Source organism: Dendrobates tinctorius, unplaced genomic scaffold (genome assembly GCF_039654945.1).
Source record: "Dendrobates tinctorius isolate UK_male_01 unplaced genomic scaffold, ASM3965494v1 ptg000181l, whole genome shotgun sequence".
NCBI classification, from domain to species: Eukaryota; Metazoa; Chordata; class Amphibia; order Anura; family Dendrobatidae; genus Dendrobates; species Dendrobates tinctorius.
This window is the reverse complement of record NW_027361848.1, coordinates 9,492,923-9,517,608: the sequence shown is the minus strand read 5'-3', so window position 1 is coordinate 9,517,608 and position 24,686 is coordinate 9,492,923. Positions and strand designations below refer to the sequence as shown.

Sequence of the window (24,686 nt, the reverse complement as noted above, 5' to 3'; positions counted from 1 at the left end):
ACGCGACATGGCGTCTGATCTGAATTCCAGCCAATTTTGCATTGAAAAAGTCAAACGGCGCTCCTTCCCTACTGAGGTCTGCCATGCGCCGAAACAGTGGTTCCCCCCCACATATCAGGTATCAGCGTACTCAGGACAAATTGCACAATAACTTTTTCAGTTCAATTTCTCCTGTTACCCTTGGTAAAATAAAGAAAATTGAACCTGAAGTATTTTTTTTGTGAAAAAAAGTTAAATGTTCATTTTTTTTTTTAATATTCAAAAAATTCCTGTGACGCACCTAAAGGGTTAATAAACTTTTTGAATGTGGTTTTAAGCACCTTAAGGGGTGCAGTTTTTAGAATGGTGTTACTTTTGGGTATTTTTCTATCATATAGACCCCTCAAAGTGGCTTCAAATGTGAAGTGGTCCCTAAAAATAAAATGGTGTTGCAAAAATGAGAAATCGCTGGTCAATTTTTAACCCTTATAACTTCCTAACAAAAAAAAATTTTGGTTCCAAAATTGTGCTGATGTAAAGTAAACATGTGGGAAATGTTATGTATTAAGTTTTTTGTGTGCCGTATCGCTGTGATTTAAGGGCATAAAAATTCAAAGTTGGAAAATTGCGAAATTTTCAAAATTTTCGCCAAATTTCCGTTTTTTTCACAAATAAACGCAAGTTATTTGAATGCAATTTTACCACTAACATGAAGTACAATATGTCACGAGAAAACAATGTCAGAAACACCGGGATCCATGGAAGCGTTCCAGAGTTATGACCTCATAAAGGTACAGTGGTCAGAATTGTAAAAATGGGCCCGGGAGTTAACGTGCAAACCACCCTTGGTAGTGAAGGGGTTAATGCAGCCCGAACCGCTACACGCACAGACTCCGTTGAGGTGTCATTTCGAAGCCAGCATCCACGAGAGGTGTGCTAAGTATTTTTCGTGTCGATCGGATTTGTAGTTTTTGCGCAATTTGCGTTTGAAGTTTTTTTTTCCCGTCATTGGAATGCACAGTCTCAATGCTTTTCAATGGGAAATGGCAAAACGTGCCCTGAGGCGATTGAAATGGCAGTAAAGCTCATTGATATGCGCAGGCAGACCCAGTTACTATGCCAACGCCTACGAACTTCACTTAACCCCCAGGACAGAGTTTCTGCCACATAATATCAGCTCTTAAAGCGAAACCCACAGCACAAATGCAAATGTAGCTTCATCACATGACGCATGCCCCTGAGAGAATGTCCGCCAAAGTTGATTTAGAAGCCCAGTGAGCCAAACTAGTTCTTAAAGGGCCGACGCTCCAAAATGAGTCTTAAAGGGCCGGCATGCCAAATCGAAAGTTGAGTGACCCCAGGCTCCAAATCGGAGGCTTATCGACCCCGGCCTCCAAATCGGAGGCTGAGCCACCCCAGCCTCCAAATCTTACCCAGAGTGGCCCTGCCCACCAAACCGGACCCTGAGGGGATCCGGCCACAAAATCAGACCCTGAGGCCAAAGTGGCCCCTGAGAGGCACCCACACTTAAAACGGATCCTGAGTTGAAAGTCTTGCAGGGGCAGCAGGCAAGTCTCTTAAAGGGGCAGCCTGGGTACTATTTGAAACCACTATCTGTACTTCCTTCAGGAAATACACATCTAGTTATAGTGGTTTGATCTTCCCCGAACCGTTACACGCACAGACTCAGTTGAGGTGTCGTTTCTAAGCCAGCATTCACGAGAGGTGTGCTAAGTATTTTTCGTATCGATCAGATTTGTAGTTTTTGCACAATTTGCGTTTGAAATTTTTTTTTCCCGTAATTGGAATGCAATGTCTCAATGCTTTTCATTGGGAAATGGCAAAACGTGCCCTGAGGCGATTTAAATGGCAGTTAAGCTCATTGATATGCGCAGGCACACCCAGTTACTATGCCAACACCTACGAACTTCACTTGACCCCAGGACAGAGCTTCTGCTACATAATATCAGCTCTTAAAGCAAAACCCACAGCACAAATGCAAATCTAGCTTCGTCACATGACGCATGCCCCTGAGAGGGAATGTCTGCCAAAGTTGATTTAGAAGTCCAGTGAGCCAAACTAGCTCTTAAAGGGCCGACGTGCCAAAGTGATTATTAAAGGACTGGCGCACCGAAATGATTCTTAAAGTGCCGACACGCCAAATCGAAAGCTGAGTGACCCCAGGCTCCAAATCGGAGGCTGATCGACCCTGGGGTCCAAATCGGAGGCAGAGCGACCCCGGCCTCCAAATCAGAGGCTCATCGACCCTGGCCTCCAAATCAGAGGCTCATCGACCCCGGCCTCCAAATCGGAGGCTCATCGACCCCGGCCTCCAAATCGGAGGCTCATCGACACCGGCCTCCAAATCGGAGGTTGAGCAACCCCATCCTCCAAATCTTACCCGGAGTGGCCCCACCCACCAAACCGGACCCTGCGGGGACCCGCCCACCAAATCGGACCCTGTGGGGCCCCGCCCACTAAATCGGACCCCGAGAGGCCCCGCCCACCAAATTGGAACCAGAGTGGTACCGCCCAACAAATTGGACCCAGAGGGGCTCCGCCCACAAAATCAGACCCTAAGGGGCCCCACCCACAAAATCGGACCCTGAGGGGACTCGCCCGCCAAATCGGACCCTGAGGGGACCCGCCCGCCAAATCGGACCCTGAGGGGACCCGCCCGCCAAATCGGACCCTGAGGGGACCCCCCCGCCAAATCGGACCCTGAGGGGACCCGCCCGCCAAATCGGACCCAGAGTGGCCCCACCCAACAAAATCGGACCCTGGGGGGCCCCCAACCACAAAATCGGACCCTGGGGGGCCACACCCACAAAATCGGACCCTGGGGGGCCACACCCACAAAATCGGACCCTGGGGGGCCACACCCACAAAATCGGACCCTGGGGGGCCACACCCACAAAATCGGACCCTGGGGGGCCACACCCACAAAATAGGAGCCTGAGGTATCCCGGCCAACAATTCAAGCCTTGAGGCCAAAGTGGCCCCTGAGAGGCACTCACAGTTAAAACGGATCCTGAGTTGAAAGTCTTGCAGGGGCAGCAGGCAAGTCTCTCTTAAAGGGGCAGCCCAGGCACCATTTCAAACTACTATTTCTACTTCCTTCAGGAAATACACAATATTATTAAGTTGATTTCCGCAATTAATACGGCCCGAACCGCTACACGCACAGACTCCGTTGAGGTGTCGTTTCGAAGCCAGCGTCCACGAGAGGTGTGCTAAGTATTTTTCATGTTGATCGGATTTGTAGTTTTTGCGCAATTTGCGTTTGAAAATTTTTTTTCCCGTCTTTGGAATGCACTGTCTCAATGCATTTGAATGGGAAACTTAAAACGTGCCCTGAGGCGATTGAAATGGCAGTAAAGCTCATTGATATGCGCAGGCACACCCAGTTACTATGCCAACGCCTACGAACGTCACATGACGCCCCCAGGACAGAGCTTCTGCCACATATCAGCTCTTAAAGCGAAACCCACAGCACAAATGCAAACAAATCTAGCTTCATCACATGACGCATGCCCCTGAGAGAGAATGTGTGCCAAAGTGCGCCCCGCCCACCAAATCGGACCCTGAGGGGCCCCGCCCACCAAATCGGACCCTGAGGGGCCCCGCTCACCAAATCGGATTCTTAAAGGCCCCAACCACCAAATCCGACCCTGAGGGGCCCCGCCCACCAAATCGGACCCCCAGGGGCCCCGCCCACCAAATCTAACCCCCAGGGGCCCCGCCCACCAAATCGGACCCCCAGGGACCCCGCCCATCAAATCGGACCCCCAGGGGCCCCGCCCACCAAATTTGACCCCGAGGAGCCTCGCTCACCAAATTAGACCCCGAGGGGCCTGTGCCCACCAAATTGGAAACAGAGGGTCCCCGCCCACCAAATCAGACCCCGAGGGGCCCCGCCCACCAAATCAGACCCCGAGGGGCCCCGCCCACCAAATCAGACCCCGAGGGGCCCCGCCCACCAAATCAGACCCTGAGGGGCCCCGCCCACCAAATCAGACCCAGAGGGGCCCCGCCCACCAAATCAGACCCAGAGGGGCCCCGCCCACCAAATCAGACCCAGAGGGGCTCCGCCCACAAAACAGACCTTAAGGGGCCCCACCCACAAAAAAGGACCTTGAGGGGCCCCGGCCTCAAATTTGGACCCTGAGGGGCCCCAACCACAAAATCGGACCCCGAGGGGCCTCGGCCACAAAATCACACCCTGAGGAGCCCTAACCACAAAATCTGTCCCTGAGGGGCCCGGCCCACCAATTCAAGCCCTGAGGAGCCCAGGCCACCGAATCGGATCCTGAGGGGCCCCACCCACCAAATCAGACCGGGGGGCCCCACAGGCCAAAGTGACCACTGAGAGGCACCCACAGTTAAAACGGATCTTGATTTGAAAGTCTCGCAGGGGCAGCAGTCAAGTCTCTCTTAAAGGGGCAGCCCCGGCACCATTTCAAAGCACTATCTGTACTTCCTTCAGGAAATACACATCTAGTTCTTCTGCTTCTTCTTATTATTCAGTTGATTTTCCGCAATTAATGCGGCCCGAACCACTACACACACAGACTCCGTTGAGGCGTCGTTTCGAAGCCAGCGTCCACAAGTGGTGTGCTAAGTATTTTTCGTGTCGATCGGATTTGTAGTTTTTGTGCAATTTGCGTTTGAAATTTTTTTTTCCAGTCACTGGAATGCATTGTCTCAATGCTTTTCAATGGGAAAATTTTGCCATAGGAATACATTGGGCAGTCGTGAGGTGATTCAGATGGCAGTTAAGCTCATTGATATGCGCACGCAGACCCCGTTACTATGCCAACGCCTACAAACTTTACATGACCCCACCAGGACACAGTTTCTGCCAGATAATATCAGCTCTTAAAGTGAAACCCAAAGCACAAATGCAAATCTAGCTTCATCACATGACGCATCAATGCAGTCGGATGCCAAAGTGGCTTTAGAAGCCCAGTGTGCCAAAGTGGCCCCCGAGACAAAGTGGCAGCATGTGTCAACATGGCTAAAGTGGCTACCAAGTGGCTACCGAGGTGCCGAATGTGCCAAAAGTGGCTACCAAGTGGCCAAAGTGACTACAGAGGAACCGAATGTGCCAAAGTGGCTACCAAGTGGCTACAGAGGTGCTGAATGTGCCAAAGTGGCTACCAAGTGACCAAAGTGGCTACCGAGGTGCAAAAGTGGCTACAGAGGTGCCAAATGTGCCAAAGTGGCTACCAAGTGGCCAAAGTGGCTACTGAGGTGCCAAAGTGGCTACTGAGGTGCCGAATGTGCCAAAGTAACTACCAAGTGGCCAAAGTGGCTACTGAGGTGCCAAATGTGCCAACGTGGCTACCAAGTGGCCAAAGTGGCTACCGAGGTGCCGAACGTGCCAACATGGCTACCAAGTGGCCAAAGTGGCTACTGAGGTGCCGAATGTGCCAAAGTGGCTACCAAGTGGCCAAAGTGGCTACCGAGTTGCCGAATGTGCCAAAGTGGCTATCGAGTTGCCGAATGTGCAAAAGTGACTACCAAGTGGCCAAAGTGGCTACCGAGGTGCCTAATATGCCAAAGTGGCTGCCAAGTGGCCAAAGTGGCTACAGAGGTGCCAAATGTGCCAAAGTGGCTACCAAGTGGCTACTGAGGTGCCGAATGTGCCAACGTGGCTACCAAGTGGCCAAAGTGGCTACCGAGGTGCCGAACGTGCCAACATGGCTACCAAGTGGCCAAAGTGATTACTGAGGTGCCAAATATGCTAAAGTGGCTACCGAGGTGCCGAATGTGCCAAAGTGTCTACCAAGTGGCCAAAGTGGCTACAGAGGTGCTGAATGTGCTAAAGTGGCTACCAAGTGGCCAAAGTGGCTACTGAGGTGCCAAATGTGCCAAAGTGGCTACCGAGTGGCCAAAGTGGCTACAGAGGTGCTGAATGTGCCAAAGTGGCTACCAAGTGGCCAAAGTGGCTACCAAGGTGCCGAATGTGCCAAAGTGGCTACCAAGTGGCCAAAGTGGCTGCGAGGTGCCAAATGTACCAAAATGGCTACCAAGTGGCCAAAGTGGCTACTCCGGTGCCGAATGTGCCAAAGTGGCTATACACAACATTCATATTCTAACTTTACTTTCTTACAGTCGACACCTGATACACTGCTATAAAGCTGGCAGCGCTGTTCAAGCACCATGTATTTCCTTCAGGAAGTGCCCATCTAGTTACATTTTATAATGCAACCAAAGGGGGTGTTGTTACAGCTGATCAGATGTGCTCAACTTCCAGCGTCAGCAGAAACACCAAGCGCTGGCCAATGGTTATATTTTTCACTATGTTGAATTTGGGTGGTATAAATTCACAAGTCATTTACCTTGAAAACCAGCTTGAACCACTCCGTAGACAAGTCTATCTGAAAATATTGGCCCATGGACTAGTGCTTGGAGAGCTACGCAGGAGAAGAATGAAAGCTATCGGTATCCCCTCTCACCTTCAAGTTCTGCTCAAAAGATTCTGCCCAGAAGATGATAGTGAAAATCCACTACCTGCACCACCTCCCAAAAGAAGGAGATGCACCACGGAAAGCGGAAACAGAAGGCTTTCTAATTATTAATGTCACAAATGTCATAATGCAATCTGCCTGACACATGCAAAAATGATGTGTAATTCTTGCTCTTTGCTCTGAAAATGTGTTTTTTCTGGGGAAACTTCAGGATCTAATTCTGAATGAATATGTGTGTAATATTACTTTAGGTACCTTAAAATTAAGTTTGTTTCCCTAAATTTTCTTTATAGAGTTATTTGTCAGCATCAAACTGGGGGCTATTTGGCCGGAGTTTTGAAATGTTTGTATTTCAGAGTTATTACTTTTCTGTTAAGTAAATGGTCTTTTTTTGCACCTGATTATGTGTAGTCTCTTTTATCACATCCCTATGAAGGTCACTGATCACTTTTAGAGCACTGAAATTGCAAAAATTAGATATTATAAGTAATTTTCTAGCCCGCGCCTGACAAGCACATTATTCCCTAACTCGTTAGTAAAGAGTCTGTTTAGGAAATGCTGTACAAAGAAGCGAGGGGGAGGGGTTTGGTTCATATGTAATATTGTCCTTAACTGCTTAGTGACCACTAATACGTTTTTTCCTGTCATGAGATATAAGTGAATAGCATCTCCTGACGGCTGAAAATGCAGTGGCTATCAGCTGTACACTATAGCTGACAACTTGCTGCATCAGCCAAAATCGGTGTTGGCACAGACCATGGCTCTTTAACCCCTTAGATTCTCCTGCAAATAGTGACTATAGCTTCTAGATGGTTAAGAGTGGGGGCTCCTTCTTTAGCCCCATTGGCACCCTGAGATCATGATTGTGTTGTCTTGATTAAATTTGAGTGAAATTTTCAAAATTCAGTTCCGATTATGATCGGTGGCGAATATTGTGTATTCAGTATTCGCCAAACGTCATTGGAGTCATTGAGAGTAGAAATGAATGAATATGTTCGGAACCGATCATCAAATATAAATTCAGCGCGAATAGGGTACCAATATGACACGATTATGGGAAATTCAGATTTGATGATCGATTCCGAATATGTTCGCTCAACCCTAGTCCTGATGGTTGCCCTGCAATTCACAGCCAAAGCCTTAGTCTGACAGATATAGTGACCTGCTGAGAATTTAGCAAAATTTAGGTTAGGTGGTAAAAATAAATGTTTTCATTCCTGTCATGCCAGTTTGCATTAATTCCTGAAACGCACCTGAAAGGTTAATTAGCTAACTGAGAGCAGTTTGGAATATGTTGAGGGGTGCTGTTTTTAATATGGTATTTTGGAGATTTTCCAATATATAGACCCCACAAAGTTGTCTCAAAACTAATAGGTCCCTTAAAAAATATGTTTTGTAAATTTCCTTTAAAAAATTACAGTTAAATTTTTAAACCTTCTAAAATTCTAAGAAAATAAAAGAACATTTTACAAACGGTGCTGAAATAAAGCAAACATGAGTTGAATGTAACTATTTTGTGTGGTATGACTGACTGGATTAAAGGAATAATCATTCAAAGTTTGAAAATTGCACATTTTTTAAAATGTTTGTAAAATTTCTGACATCTTTATAAATCAGCGCAAAACTTAATATTATTTCATGGCCTTAATCTCAACCTGAAGCCATGGTGACTTAATGGATGAACGCTCTTTAGTAAGATTGATCTTTTGTAAGCCTAGGTAGATCCAGAGTCTTCTCAGCTGTTATCTTCATTAAATCAAGCCATCGGGTTGCTGGTCTTCCTCTTCGCCGTGTTCTTCTATTCCTTCAACCATGGTGTCCTCCTTCAGTGATTGCTTTATTTGTATGATGTGTCCAAAGTAGGCAAGTTGTAGCTTGGTGATCCTCGTTTCAAGTGACAGGTCTGACTTGATTTGCTCCAAAATTGATTTTTTCATTGATCTTGCTTATTGACCTAAATTTACCATTAAAATAAAGCATAATGTGTCATGAAAGTAACCATCTCAAAATTACTGGGATATGTTAAAGCATTCCAGAGTTATTACCACATAAAGTGACACGTCAGATTTTAAAAATTTGGCCTCATCACTAAAAGGGTAAAACCATCCTGCATAATATGTTTGAGGCTGATCAAAATATAATCTGTTGCCTCCAGCTCAAAAATATTTCCAGAATCCATCCTTTCCTCAACCCTCAATCTTCTAAAATGCTTGCGCACGCCCTCATCATCTCCCGCCTCGACTACTGCAACATCCTTTTCTGTGGTCTCCCTGCTTACACCCTCGCACCTCTCCAGTCCATCCTTAACTCTGCTGCCCGACTAATTCATCTCTCTCCTCACTACTCCTCCGCTACTCCCCTCTGCAAATCTCTTCACTGGCTTCCATTCCCTCAGCGTATCCAGTTCAAATTACTAATACTGACCTACAACGCCATCTATAACCCCCATATGTCTCTGAACTAATCTCCCGATACCTTCCCTCACATAATCTCCGATCCTCCCAAGACCTCCTTCTCTCCTCCACACTTATTCGCTCCTCACCCAACTGCCTCCAAGACTTCTCCCGAATAGCCCCCATTCTCTGGAATTCTTTGCCCCAACATGTCCGACTATCAACCACATTCGGATCCTTTAGACGGAACCTGAAAGCTCACCTCTTCAAGAAAGCCTACAGCCTGCAATGACCCCATTACCTCCTCACCACTACCGGAGATATCACCTCAATCAACACCGGAACTGCTGCAACCCCCAAACCTACTGTCTCCTTCCCCATCATCCTGTAGCATGTAAGCCCGAAAGGGCAGGGTCCTCTCCCCTCTGTATCAGTCTGTCATTGTAAGTTTGTTTACTGTAAGTGATATCTGTAATTTGTATGTAACCCCTTCCTTATGTACAGCACCATGGAATCAATGGTGCTATATAAATAATTAATAATAATGTGAGTGAAGATAAAGGGAGGGAGAAAGAATAATGCAATGCTCATAGTGGTTTATTATAAGTCTCCAAATATAATGGAACATCATCAAAAAGCAAATAAATGAGGCAGCAAATCAGGGAGAAGTAATTATTATGGGAGACTTCAAGTACCCTGATATAAATTGGGGAGCAGAAACCTGCAGTTCCAGTAAAGGAAACATGTTTTTGACAACAATGAAAGACAATTACCTTTCACAACTGGTTCAGGACTCAAGAAGAGGGCACTTCTAGATCTAATATTAACAAATAGGCCGGACCACATATCAAATATACGGATTTGAAGTCACTCGAGTAATGTTGATATCACAATAATAATTAGTTTTCATGTACCCTTTAACCCCTTTACCCCCAAGGGTGGTTTGTGTTGATGACCAGGCCAATTTTTACAATTCTGCCCATTGTGTATGAGGTAATAACTCAAACGCTTCCATGGATCCGATGATTTTGACTTTATTTTTTCGCGACATTTTACTTCATGATAGTGGTAAAATTTATTTGATATTACTTGCGTTTATTTGTGAGTAAAACGGAAATTTAGCGAAAATGTTGAAAAATTTCGCAATTTTCCAACCTTGAATTTTCATGCCCTTAAATCACAGAGATATGTCACATACCGTATTTTTCGCTTTATAAGACGCTCCGGATTATAAGACGCACCACAATTTTTGAGGAGAAAAATAAGAAAAAAATATTTTTTAATAAAATGGTGGTGCCTCTTATAATCCTTGCATCTTATTGCTTACCGGGGTTGGTGGCTGCGGTGTAGAGGGGTCCCAGGCTCGCTGCTGGAGGAGGCAGGCGTGGAGTGATGCTGCAGGCCGCATTCAGGGATGAGGGGGGGCTCCGATGTGTGCTGTTGCTGCTGCAGAGTCTTGTGCTGGTGTCAGGTTTCTCCACTTGTCCGGCGGTTGGAGGCCGGTGCTGCGGGTGCTCCGGTGCGGCGTTGTGTGCCCATCTATGCCCGGGGCTCTGCCGACATTGTTCGACAGACCAGAGCCCCAGCATTTCCTCGGTTCCCTGTATATGTGCGCTGAAGTGCCGGTAAAAAAAAAATGGCCGCCGGCGCGTGCGCAGATGGGATCTCGGGACCAGTTCTCGAGAGATGAGATCTGAAATCTCATCTCTTGAGAGCTGGGTCCCGAGATCCCATCTGCGCACGCGTGGCGGCCATTTTTTTGCAGGCACCACCGCGCGCACACAGGGAACCCAGGGAAAATGGCCGCCGGCGCGTGCGCAGATGGGATCTCGGGACCCACCTCTCGAGAGATGAGATTTCAAATCTCATCTCTCGAGAACTGGGTCCCGAGATCCCATCTGCGCACGCGCCGGCGGCCATCTTTTTACCGGCACACAGGGAACTGAGGAAATGCCGGGGCTCTGGCCTGTCGCTCAATGTTGGCAGAGCCCCAGGCATCGACGGGCACACAACGCGGCACCGGACACACCCGCAGCAGCGGCCAGCAACCGCCGGACGCCCCCGATCACAGCCTAGGTAAGGCATGTCCGCTTTGTAAGACGCACCCCTGTTTTCCCCCCAAATTTTGGGGGAAAAAAGTGCGTCTTACAAAGCGGAAAATACGGTAAATACTTAATAAGTAACATTTCCCACAGGTGTACTTTACATCAGCACAATTTTGGAACCCAATTTTTTTTATTTGTTAGGAAGTTATAAGGGTTAAAAGTTAAACAGCGATTTTCTCATTTTTACACCATTTTTTTAGTGACCACATCACATTTGAAGTCACTTTTGGGTCTATATGATAGAAAATATCCAAAAGTGACACCATTCTAAAAACTACACCCCTGAAGGTGCTCAAAACCACATTCAAGAAGTTTGTTAACCCTTCAGATGCTTCACTGGAATTTTTGGAATGTTTAAAAAAAAAATGAACATTTAACTTTTTTTCACAAAAAAATTTAGTTCAGATCCAATTTTTTTCATTTTACCAACATTAACAAGAGAAATTGGACCCCAAGAGTTGTTGTGCAATTTGTCCTGAGTACACAGATACCGCATATATGCAGGTAAACCACTGTTTGGGCATATGGCAGAGCTCGGAAGGGAAGGAGCGCCGTTTTACTTTTTCAACACAAAATTGGCTGGAATTAAGATCGGACGCCATGTTGCGTTTGTGGAGCCCCTGATGTGCCTAAACAGTGGAAACCCCCACAAGTGACACCACTTTGGAAAGTAGACCACCTAAGGAACTTATCTAGTTGTGTGGTGAGCACTTTGAACCCCCAAATGCTTCACAGAAGTTTATAATGTAGAGCCGTAAAACTGAAAATTCATTTTTTCCTCAAAAATGAGCTTTTTTTGCCCCCAATTGTTTATTTTCCCAAGGTTAACAGAAGAAATTAGACCTCATGAGTTATTGTGCAATTTGTCCTGAGTACTCGGATACCCCGTATGTGGGGGTAAACCTCTGTTTGGGCACATGGCAGAGCTCAGAAGGGAAGGAGCGCCAGATTTTACTGTTAGGGTTTGCAGGTGCCATGACCCACAGGAAGAGACCAGGAGGTGCCAAAACAGCAGAACCCCCCCATAAGTGACCACATTTTACAAATTACACTTCTCAATGAATTCATCTAGGGATGCAGTGATCATATTGACACCATGGGTGTGTCACAGAATTTTATACCATTGGGCAGTGAGGACAAAATAACTTTTTACCACCAAAATTTTGTTTAAGCCAAACCTTTTACTTTTTCACACAAGAAGTGGGTAAAAATGGCAACAAAATTTGTCCCACAATTTCTACTGAACGTGACAATACCCCATATGTGGCTGTACAGTGCTACTTAGCCATGCAGAGAGACTCGGGAGGAATGGAGCGCTATTTTCCCATTCAAGTGAATGGGTCTGTGCACATGAAAGTGTGTTACCACGGACCGTATGTCCGTGGGCAAAACACGCTGACATGTCCGTTTTTTAATGTCAGCACGGGCCACAAAACATCCAGCACACGTGCATACACATAATACAACATGGATGTCATCCATGTGACACGCATCGGCGCCGGGGAAGAAGCGTTACAGTAAGCGTTGCTCTCCGGAACCAGGTGCTGAACACGGCTCTCATCATTCTCCCCTGCTTGTGCCGATCGCCGGCAGAGCAGGGGAGAATGATGAGAGCCGTGTTCAGCACCTGGCACTGGGGAACAGCGTTTACTGTAGCGTTTCTTCCCTGGCACCCGTCCTTATGGTACTGATGCGGCACACATATGCCACACATGTGCCGCAAGTATTACACACACGGACACTGATATCCCCTCTACCGGAAATATCAGGACATGTGAAAACGGCATTATAGCGTTTTTTTATGTTTGCTGTCACAATACAAGACGCTTTTTATTTCAAAAAATAGTTTTTGCATCACCATATTTTTAGAGCTATAATTTTTCCATATATTGACCTACAGAGTCATGTGAGGTCTTGTTTTGTTGCAAGACAAGTTGACGTTTTTATTGGTAGCATTTTGTGTACCTGACATTTTTCTATTGCTTTTTATTCCGATTTTTGATAGGCAGATTGAATAAGAACCAGCAATTAATTAATTTCTTTGTTTTTTGTTTTTTTTTTGGGGGGGGGGGGCGTTTATACCGTTTCGCATGTGGTAAAATTGATAAGGCAGTTTTATTCTTCGGGTCAGTACAATTGCAGCCATACATCATTTTTTTATGTTTTGGTGCTTTTATACAATAAAAACTATTTTATATAAAAAATTATTATTTTTGCATCACTTTATTCTGAGAGCTATAACTTTATTTTTCCGGTGATGGAGCTGCAAGGGAGCTGTCTTTTTGATCGCATGTTATTCCACTTTTTGTTCGGCAGTATGATAAAGCATTGTTTTTTGCCTTGTTTTTTTATGGTGTTCACTGAAGAGGCTAATTAGTGGCACAGTTTTATAGGTCGGGTTGTTACGGATGCGGTGATACCAATTGTGTACTTTTATTGTTTAGATTTTTTTCATTCAAATATTTATTTAGTGATAGAATAAATATTGATATTTTTAGTATTGTTTTATATTTTTACAATTATTTAACATTTCTTTTTTTTTTACTTTATTCTAACTTTCACACTTTGTCCCACTATGGGACAATCATTTTTTGCAGGCTCATCGCTTCTATAGCATACAGATGAAGCAGCATCTACATGCTATAGAAGCTGTCAGTGCTGCACTTACTGCACACTGACCTGAGAGACTTCCTGACATGCACTGCACATGACAGGAAGTTTCTTAGCTCTGGTAACCCGGATGTTGTCATGACCATGGCAGCGATTGGGACCCTGCGTCACACTGCGGGGGGTCTCTGATCCAAAGGCAGAGGGGCTGTCAGCTCTGCCTGCTCCCGGAATGCTGCTATCCTGTTCGATCGAGGCATTTTGGGGGGTTAAAGTGCCTGGAATGGTCTGTGACCACTCCTGACACTTAGTGCCGGGTGTCAGCTGTGAGAATCGGCTGACACCCGACCGCGATCAGCCACACACCACCCGTTTGCGTAGCCGATCGCTATGGCGTACTGTATCGTCCATGGTCAAATTGTGCCGGGTCACATGGACAGCATAGTACGTCAGATGGCAGAAAGGGGTTAATAAGATGTAAGGTAGTGGGACTACAAGGACACTGAACTTCAGAAAAGCGAATTTCCAACGACTGAGAGATGATCTTGGTGCAATAAACTGGGACAATGTCCTGAGAAATAAAAGTACACAAAGCAAATGGGACACTTTTATATTCATCCTGAATAGGACCTATGCACATACATACGCACTGAGCACACTGCAACTAATGAATACATGAACTCCAGTATTGCTTCAAATGTTAAAAATGTAAAAGGCACTTAGCATGTTTTGATCAAAGAGCGCAAAAGCCATCCAATCACATTAAAGTGTACCTTTTAATATGGATGGTTCCTAGCCACTAAATGTTCTTCCTCTCTATGTGCCAAAACAGCCACATGTGAATGGGGAGTGAAAATGAAACCAGGCATAGATTGAAGTTAAAGGGGATCTGTCACCCCATTTTTCGCCTATCAGCTGCCGCCACTGACATCAGGGACTTATCTACAGCATTCTGTAATGCTGTAGATAAGCCCCCAATGTAACCTAAAAGATAATAAAAAGAGTTCTATTATGCTCACCCTGGCGTTCAGTCCGGTCTGATTGGTGTCTCCGTCCCATCCGGCACCTCCCATCTTCATACGATGATGTCCTCCTCCTTGCTTCACCCTCGGCTCCTGCGCAGGCGTACTTTCTCTGCCTTGTTGAGGGCAGAGCAGAGTACTGCAGTGCGCAGGCTCCGGACCTCTGTGACCTTTCCCAGGGCCTGCGCACTGCAGTACTTTACTCTGCCCTCAACAGGGCAGAGAAAGTACGCCCGCGAAGGAGCCGAGGGAGATGAGGAGGACATCATCGTATGAAGATATTAGGCACCGGACCGCGACACGCACCGCACCCGACTCCGCCCCTGGATGAGTATAATCTAACGTGTTTTTCTTATCTTTCAGGTTTCATCCGGGGCTTATTTACAGCATTACAGAATGCAGTAGATAAGCCCCTGATAGGCGAAAAATGGGGTGACATATTCCCTTTAAAACCTTATGTGCGAATATTGGTGGTTAGGGTTCTGGGCCTTGGAGTAGCCCATACAACCTGATAGATGAAAAAATAGGAGCTGCACAACTTTAGTAGTATTAAATTAAAGCACAGATGCACAAATATTCTACGTGGCCAATATACTAACATATATATACAGGATGCGTCCACACACTGCAGTTAATGAGTACATGAACTCCAATATGGCTACAAATGTTGAAAACATAAAAGGTACTTAGCATTTTTCAATCAAAGAGTGCGAAAGCCATCCAAACACATCAAGGTGACCTTTTAATATGGATGTCCCAAACATTTGTTTGACGGACATCCATTTCTAGATAATTTCACTATTCTCCAAAACTGTCTTCAGTGTTTGATGGTATTTATAATGCCTTGGAAATTGTTTGTACCCTTCCCGCGACTAATAACTTTCAAAAGTGAGATCCCATTGCTGTATTGTAAGTTGTTTTTGCACCACGGCTTTGCTGTAAAATGCAACTAAGAAAATGTCTGGAAAGTTCTCCCAGAACAGCTGTACTTTTTATAAAATTAATGGGAATCATTGTAAATGATAGCTGCATACTGACTACTATTTAACATGAGTTTAAATGTGATTGGCTCATTCCGTTCACAACCACAATCCCAAGTATAATAGGGTGTTCACACTTATGCAACCACATATGATACCTACAAAAATGTGGAATATGGAAGCCCCAAATAGGGTAAACAAATGAATAAAATTTATAAAATGAAAGCAAATGTTATTACATGTCAACAATGACAATAGAATTACACAGAAACTGAAGTTGATAAATGGTCAGAGGTGAAGACACAGAAAAGCAGGCAAATCATTAAGACTGGGAGCAGTGACCCTGTACAACTCCCTGAAGAAGCCCATGTGAAAATCTCGTCCGGGATGTGGACACACACAGGGACATAGTTACATGTAGTTACATGGGTGAGCATTGATTACTGTATGTACTGCTGCTTTCTGTATTATTTGTCTTTTTATCAGGGTTACTGCTCCCAGTATTAGTGTTACTACTGTATGTGCTGCGTGCACCACATGATGTTTGTATTTAAATTTAGGTTCTAATTGTGGACATACCCTGCATAGGCTCTACATATATGGTATACATTTTTTAACTAAACAAGTGTTGGTGTAATTTTTTTTACATGATAAAATTCTGTAATTTTAACAAAAGTGTGTAGACTTCTTATATACACAAAATATTAAGTTCTTTCTGTGTCCGATTTTGCAAAAGATAAAACTAGACTTTAAAGAAGTCTGTCACCCCCAAAACCCAGTTACAACTAATAAGATAGGCATGATTTGTATCCCATATATGACCATTGTTCAGTTTTCTTAGCTTTAATCCTCTTGGAAATGTGGGTGGTCGGAGCCACCTTGTCATACCCTAAACCCTCACCATTCTTCTGCTTCACCCCATGTGCTGATTGACAGCGCTGTCTGAACTGAATACTCAGCGGTGAGCACTCACTGTCCCTCCAGGAACGGGGTGGGTACAGTCCCATTTCAGAGGCCAAGCAGACATCCACCTTTCCTATCCGCTACGGATGTTCCACCAACTGATTCGTGTAAACAGAGTTTTGGGGGAGACAGAAGCCCTGTAATACCTATCCTTAAATGGAGAAAATGATGTTGCCATTTTGTAAAAAAAAATGTTTACAGTATAGTAACTATTTTCTTCATATGTTACAGCTAGCCTTTATGTACTTGGCCCAGGAGGTAACAGGAGACTTGACAGAAAAGCAGTACATATCTGGTGTGAGAAGTTTTGTCACACAAAGGATTCTGACAGGTGAGCACTTTTAATCTCATAATATCAGTCCCATGGAGACTCTGATCTCACATTTTTTGTTTCTGAAAATTGTCTTTAACATTAACCCCGTCTCGTCATGCACAGTTTATGTACTGCTCTGCCGCACTGCATCACGCAGTGACAGAGTTAACATGGCTGCTGTCTCAGACGTCCCCCATGTCGGCGATCACTTTGATTGGCTGAACAATTCTTACCAGCCAATCACATCGATGTCAACTTAAATTTGGGTGGAAAAAATCAATGTGACATGCTGTGATTGGTGCTGTCTGAGATCGTGACCTCACCTCGGCTGATTAACCCCTTTGGCGCCGATTAGTCAGTAGCTATTGATCAGCCAATCAGCAGCAAAGGGATTAATCTAAAATAGCGATCACCACTCTATGCCATCTTTATGTCAGAGTTGGAATGCTGAGCGGTTGTTTATCCCCCTGTGTTAACAGATAGAGAAATTCATTGGTCCCTGGCTAGTGCGATCTGTTTCCTGTGACCTCCTCCGAACTGTCTCCTGTGCTGTGCTGTCTGTGTTTTGGCTGCTGTGTGATCTGTGATCACAGCAGCAGTAGTTCCCCAATCCCTGTGTAACCCCCTCAAAATCACTCCCCCCCACACACACTCCCAATTGTATTTGGTGCACATTTTTGCACTTTTTCCATGTGCGCTGCATCCTATGTTGAGTATTTGTTCCCTTCTCGTGGTCGCAGAGCTCTGTTCAGTATCACTGCTGATCAGAGTTTGCGCCAACAGACTTAATTTTTTAGATATAGTTAGAGTAGTGGACGTCGCAGTGTAAGGCTGAGTTCACACGTAGCGTATTTTTCGCGTTTCCACGGCAGTTTTAAACGCACGATTTTGCCGCGAAAAATAAGCATCCCATGCGTTCCTATGGGATTCCGCAATGCTGTGCTAATGCTGCGTTTTTTTCCGTGGCGGAATCGCTTCGCGGTAAAAAACGCAGCATGCTCATTAATTTATCGGAATCTCGGCGATGCCGCACCCATAGGAATGCATTGTTCGGCTTACTTTCCGCATGTGGCTGTGCACACCATGCGAAAAGTAAGCAGAACATTTGTGGATTGTACCCACGGCCCGGAGGAGAGGAGACTGTCCTCTGGGCACCATATCCCTGTAAAAAATAGAATTTAAAATAAAAAATTGTCATTCTTACCTTCCGACGTCCCGCGCAGCCTTCCCGCCGTTCTCCACGCTCCCGGTCCCAGTAATCCTTTGCGAGAATGACCGCGATGGCGTCCGTTCTCGCGGGATCGCGACTTCATCGCGAATGACCGTGAGCCGTCACGATCCCGCAAGAACGGACACCATCGCGGTCATTCTCGCAAAGGATTACTGAGACCGGGAGCGTGGACAGAGGCGGCTGCGCGGGGCACCGGAAGGTAAGAATAACAATATTTTTTTTTTATTATTATTTTTTACATCCTATCTTTTACTACTGAGGCTGCATAGGCAGCCTCAGTAGTAAAAAGTTGGTCACACTCGTCAAACACTATGTTTGACGAGTGTGACCAACCTGTCAATCAGTTCTCCAAGCGATGCTCCAGATCGCTTGGAAAACGCTAGCATTCTGCAAGCTAATTAAGCTTGCAAAACGCTAGTTTTTCCGCGGGAAAATCGCGGGAATTTAAAATGCGATTTTCCCGCGGAATGGAATCTGGAATTCTCGCGGTAATTCCACGAGAGTTCCGCTACGTGTGAACGTAGCCTTAGTGACAATTTTCTTATAGAAAAAAATACTATTATATAGTATGTTTATAGGTATGGAGGTAGCGTTTTCTTTTGCAAAAAAAAAAAAAGAATTGTTATTGCTGGGTAACATCTTAGCTTGCGCGTTAGGGGAGCGTACGTCGCAGTGTTTGTGACATCTGTTTTTCCTTTGCAAAAGAAATAAAGACTAGTTATCACAGTAAATTTATAGAGAGGGCATTAGTGTAGTGAACGTCATTAATTTTTTTATACTATTTTTTTTTTCTATCTAGTGATTTTTCTTTTAATCTTTTTCTTCTGTTTCTTAATTTTTACTTTTTTTCTCTACTTTTTCTCTATTTTTATAATAAGTAGAACCCCTTACACAAGGCCCATACAATACACGTGTAAAAGCACCAGTTACACACACATCCCCAATGTTTTGAAGAATCTGAAAAGACACAATTTACCATTGTGAAACCTTGTCACACACACTGTAGGACAGACTAAGTGCAACATAAAGGGATAAGGGGAAGGGGGGTCCCAACACTAGGAAAACGGAGTGGAGACCCCTAGGCAAATATATAGTCACCCTGTCTGCCCTAAGAGACCCCAAATAAGTTCTGCACCTATCGCCAAGCAAGATACCTAATCTATGCCAGATCCTAGTGGTAAGCCCTGCTTAGGGAAGGGGTAAAATCTGGTCAAACCCCACTACCGCTAAGGACAGCTAGGATACACAAAACAAAGGGAAACTTGAGTAGACTTGGAGAGAAACACCATCGTCCTTCAAACTCCAAAGAGGGCGCTAGCCGACTACTGCAGCTCTGTTATGAATGGGTCACTGAGGAGGATAGCAGGCCCAGGCTAAGCCACAGAAAACCAGAGAGGTTGGTAACTAAGCGGATTGTAGACCCCTGATGCTGTCCACACAAATAGCAGTAGCCGTGGAGCGTACCTACGATGATCCTAGACGCCTCAGCACAGCCGGGGAGCTAACTAAGCCTAAAGCAAGAAAGGGAAAATCTAAACTGCCCCGGAGCAGACCCCAAAGGAATAGATAGCCCCCAAACATATATTGTCGGTGAGACAAGATGAAAACACAAACGCAGGCAGAAAAATAGACTGAGCAAACGATGGGGCCCGCACTCACTAGACAGGACAGGAAAGGAAAGACACTGTCTGCAATCATGCAAAAAACCCTGCAAAAAAGTCCAACACGTTTGATGCACAAAAACACTGAAGTCGCACAACTTCGCCCCCCACTATATCAGCACTCTGGTATATTCTGAAAGCATGCACTCAGCTATAGTGTGAGCTTTTTGACACTATTCCAAAAAAAAAAACCCTCAGGGGTTAAATGTTGCACACAGCCTAGAGAGTATCTCACATGAAGTAAATTAAAACATAACCTTTAATGAACCATTAAAAGGACATTACACACAAAAACATTACAAAGAAGTGTTCATGTGAACCAGTGCTCAATAAAAAATGGTTTGGTCTCACCATTGGTATTAGATATAGCATTCCAGCATCAGGGCGTATTCTGCTGGAGAGATGATCCACTCATGGGGAGCTGAGACATGGGAAAACCAGTGTTAATGTAAAGTATTCCCCTACACTCCGTCGTGCCCCAGTGTTACTCCTGTCCTAACAAGGACAGGCCCCAAGTGGATCTTGTAGTGGACACCCCCACTGATAAGGGGAAAAATAGACAAAAAAGCTCCCTACGCGTTTCTTCCCCAGTGGTGGGGATTCATCAGGGGAGTCAAATAGATATAAAGCAGTAGGAAAGGATATATAGAGTTAGTGTTATCCGTTAAGTCCACAGGCCCTGCAGTGGCGAGGTGCCTAACAAACTGTGTCCCTGTCACTACCAAGTGGAGTCCTGGAGGGGAAAGCACATGGACTCTTGATAAAGACTCCATTACTAGTAAGCTCCACCCCCGGGATCTGACATCAGGTCGCAAGCTGCTACACTGATATTAACACCCTGCATTCCATCAGCTGCTACCGATATTAACCTCCTGTTCTCCAAAATGCAGGACGCATGCAAGGAAACAGCCATATTATCTATTGTTTCTAATATCGTATTTCATACGTCCAAAGTGTGAATCTATAATAATTAATGCCCTAAGCAGCTTCCGGTTGTAACAACTTCCGTCCAGTTGTAACTGGTGACGTCACCGCACACCTCTTTCCATGTTAACCCTCAACACACACACTCCTCTCACCTTTCACCATCTCCACTCACTCTTTCACTCCACATACGACCCTTTCTCTCACTCCGTCTCTCATACTCACGCCGTCATCGCCGCTGATCCACGATCCCTGACATCTTCTTCCGCCGGCGCCATCCTGGATCCAGACGTCCTCCACACAGGCGACATGTTCTTGCGGCGACGCCATTTTGGATCGGCGAAATCCCGCGATAGTCAAGATGGCGTCGCTGCAAGAACATGTCGCCGGCGAGGACGACGTCGGGATCCAAAATGGCGTCGGCGAAAACTCGCGAGATTTCGCCGACGCCATTTTGGATCCCGACGTCGTCCACGCCGGCGACATGTTCTTCCGGCGACACCATCTTGAGTATCGCGGGATTTCACGATACTCAAGATGGCGTCGCCGCAAGAACATGTCGCCGGCGTGGACAACGTCTGGATCCAGGATGGCGCCGGTGGAAGAAGATGTCGGGGATCGTGGAGCAGCGGCGATGATGGCGTGAGTATGAGAGACGGAGTGAGAGAAGGGGTCGTATGTGGAGTGAAAGAGTGAGTGGAGATGGTGAAAGGTGAGAGGAGTGTGTGTGTTGAGGGTTAACATGGCAAGAGGTGTGATGCTATCGCATCCTCCCGATGCGATAGCATCGGGCCATAATCTAGTGGAATCATAAACAGGTTAATGCAGCCTCCTCCTATGTTCCAAAATACAGGACGCGTGAAACAAACTGCCACAGTGCACATAATTACCAGAATCGCAATTAATGCGATCAGAGTGTGAATGGTGTCCTAGAGCAATGAATACAGCTGCTACTGATATTAACCCCCTGCATTCCATCAGCTGCTACCGATTACCAGAATCGCATTTGTTGTAATCATAGTGTGAATGGTGTCCTAGAGCAATACATACAGATGCTACTGATATTAACCCCCTGCATTCCATCAGCTGCTACCAATATTAACCTCCTGTTTTCCAAAATGCAGGACGCATGCATGCATGCATGCAAGGAAACGGCCATATTCCTCATTGTTTCTAATGTCATATATCATGCATCCAAACTGTGAATGGTATCATATAAAGGTTAATGGAGCCGCCTCCGATATTCCAAAATACAGGACGCGTGAAACGGAAACTGCCACAGTGCATATAATTACCAGAATCGCATTTAATGCGATCAGAGTGTGAATGGTGTCCTAGGGCAATAAATACAGCTGCTACTGATATTAACCCCCTGCATTCCATCACCTGCTACCGATATTAACCTGTTTTTCAAAATGCAGGACGCGTGCAGGGGAACAGCCATATTACCCATTGTTTCCAATATCATATTTCATGCGTCCAAAGTGTGAATGGTGTCATAGAAAGGTTAATGCAGCCTCCTCCTATTTTTCAAAATACAGGACTGCCACTCTGCATATAACTACCAGAATCGCATTTAATGCAATCAGAGTGTGAATGGTGTCCTAGGGCAATAAATGCAGCAAGTCTCTCCGATACTCTAAACATAAACCGCACACTAAAGGAATGACTTTGGAAGGAAAGCACTGCAATCCCATTAAGAGATGTCAGGCAATCAGGGATATTCACGCAAATTGTATATATCATTTGAACTGATCTTATATTTAAAAATCCAAAATGAACAGGATGAAAAATACCGTCCTATAAATATTATAATGAATTCTCAATTACATGACTGGGTGATGGAAGATTTTTTAATATCCACCGAGTATAATTATAAATTATACTCAAAAATCAATAGAATTAGTGAACCAGTTATCTGGGCGAATCGACAATAGGGGCCAAAATGTCAGGAAAAAAAAATGTGATAAATAGGTATACAGAATGTACACTTAGTATCCCTGGAGGAACTCCACATCAGTACATAATTTAATGGTTGACATACACTCCCTTCAGAATTGTCCTTGTGTAGACTCTTATTTTTAAGTTTAGCCCAGGACATACAATAAAACAGAAAGGAGTATGAAAAAGATACAGGAGAGATAATTTCCCTTCATATATGATGATTAGATAATCCTGTTTTTTTAGGCTGACTCTATAGCTCGCAGGGTCCGGAGCAAACTTTCCACAATGTACTAAAATTTTGGGTAGACCAAAAGATCCACCAGGCAGATAAGACAAGGAATATATTATAGAAAGCAGCCAAAATTTAACTGCTCATTCAAACCAAGGGGATGGCATGTATTCAGTAGAAAAATCCACCTTGTTTCCCTTTGTAGCAGCATTTTATCAAAATCGCCTCCCCGTGGAGGTATCTTGAGTTTATCAATACCCATAAAGCGGATGGTGCCAGTATCCCCTCCATGTGTGCCATTTATGTCTAGCAATGGGGGTATCCCTCTGGTTACGAATATCCCCCAAATGCTCACCAATACGTCTTCTGAATTCTCGGATCGTTTTCCCGATATAGGTCATCCCACAATCACATTGAGCCCTGTAAATAATACCTTTAGTTTTACAGTTAATGAATTCCTTAATTTGATAGTACTGCTGTGTATTAGAATTGAAAAATTTCCTCCCTACCTCCACAGAATCACATGCCACACAGTTTCCACACTTGTAGCAGCCTACCGGTTTCCTTGGTAGCCATGTTTCCTGTTTCGGTGGGGCAAAATGGCTGTGTACCAAACAATCACTCAGGGTTCGGCACTTCCTATACGTGATTTGGGGACTTTCTCCAATCACATCTCTCAAGTCCTCGTCCATTTTAAGGATGTCCCAGTGTTTCTTAATGATTTGTCTCACCGCCGATGCCCCATTATCAAAAGAACAGATTAGTCTAATTTCTTTTGGTACCCTCTCTTCTCTATTGCGGGGAGTTAACAACGTAGTCCTTGGTTGATGGTTCGCAAATCGATATGCCTCCCTCAACACCCGGTCCGGATACCCCTGGATAGAGATCTTTGTCTTAGATCGTCTGCCTTGACCTTAAAATCAGCATTATCGGAGCAACTACGTTTTAACCTAAGGTATTGACCCTTAGGAATTCCTCTTTTGAGGGGGTATGGGTGGTGACTCTCCCACCTCAAGAGTGAGTTGGTGGCAGTGGGTTTCCTGTAGACAGTTGTTTCCAAACTGTCACCCCTCGCGGATTTTGTAATCATTACATCCAGAAATGGTATTTGTCTCTCCTGTATATCAGAAGTGAACTTGAGCCCAATGTTGTTACAATTCAGGGACAGCATGAATTCTTGAAACAATTCCTTGGTGCCACTCCACAAGATAAAGATATCATCGATAAACCGGGCCCACATATCAATGTGGACCGTATATTTCTCATGGACTTCAGTGAACACCAAGTTATCCTCCCACCAGCCCAGGAACAAATTTGCATAACTGGGCGCACAGGGGCTGCCCATAGCGGTGCCCCTGAGCTGGTGGAGGACACGCCCATCAAAACAAAAATAGTTATAGTGGAGAACAAAGTCCAGGAGGGTCACCACCAACTAATTATGGGCCTGGAATTGATGCCCTCTTGTGGCAAGGAAGTGTTGAACTCCCCTTATACCACTTTCATGTGGAATGGAGGAATACAAAGCCTCCACATCGATGCTAGCCAAATAGATGTCTGATTCAAGGGAGATACCCTCCAGCCTTTGGAGAAGATCCATCGTGTCCCTGATATATGAGGGGAGTGAGATGACAAATGGTCTAAGAATATTGTCAATATATACCCCTATGTTCTGACATAGGTTCCCAATTCCAGACACGATGGGTCTTCCCCTGAGGGGGTCCAGGCCCTTATGGATTTTGGGCAGAGCGTAGAAAGTAGCCATCACCGGGTGCTGGGGGAGAAGAAAGGAAAATTTATCATGACTAATCAGATTATCAGTTCTAGCTTTAGATAGAATAGTCATTAGATCAACAATAATTTTG

General features: G+C 45.1%; 1 protein-coding gene across 5 annotated transcripts in view; it reads left to right on the top strand.

Moving 5' to 3' along the window:
• Window positions 1-24,686, top strand: part of GNPAT (glyceronephosphate O-acyltransferase) — a 447,736-nt gene that overhangs the window by 388,167 nt on the left and 34,883 nt on the right. For all 5 annotated transcript variants that reach the window (XM_073551868.1, XM_073551870.1, XM_073551869.1 and 2 more), the window contains one exon: window positions 16,754-16,853. In XM_073551868.1, coding sequence (XP_073407969.1) covers window positions 16,754-16,853 — 100 coding nt within the window. The remainder of the gene's footprint in view (window positions 1-16,753; window positions 16,854-24,686) is intronic.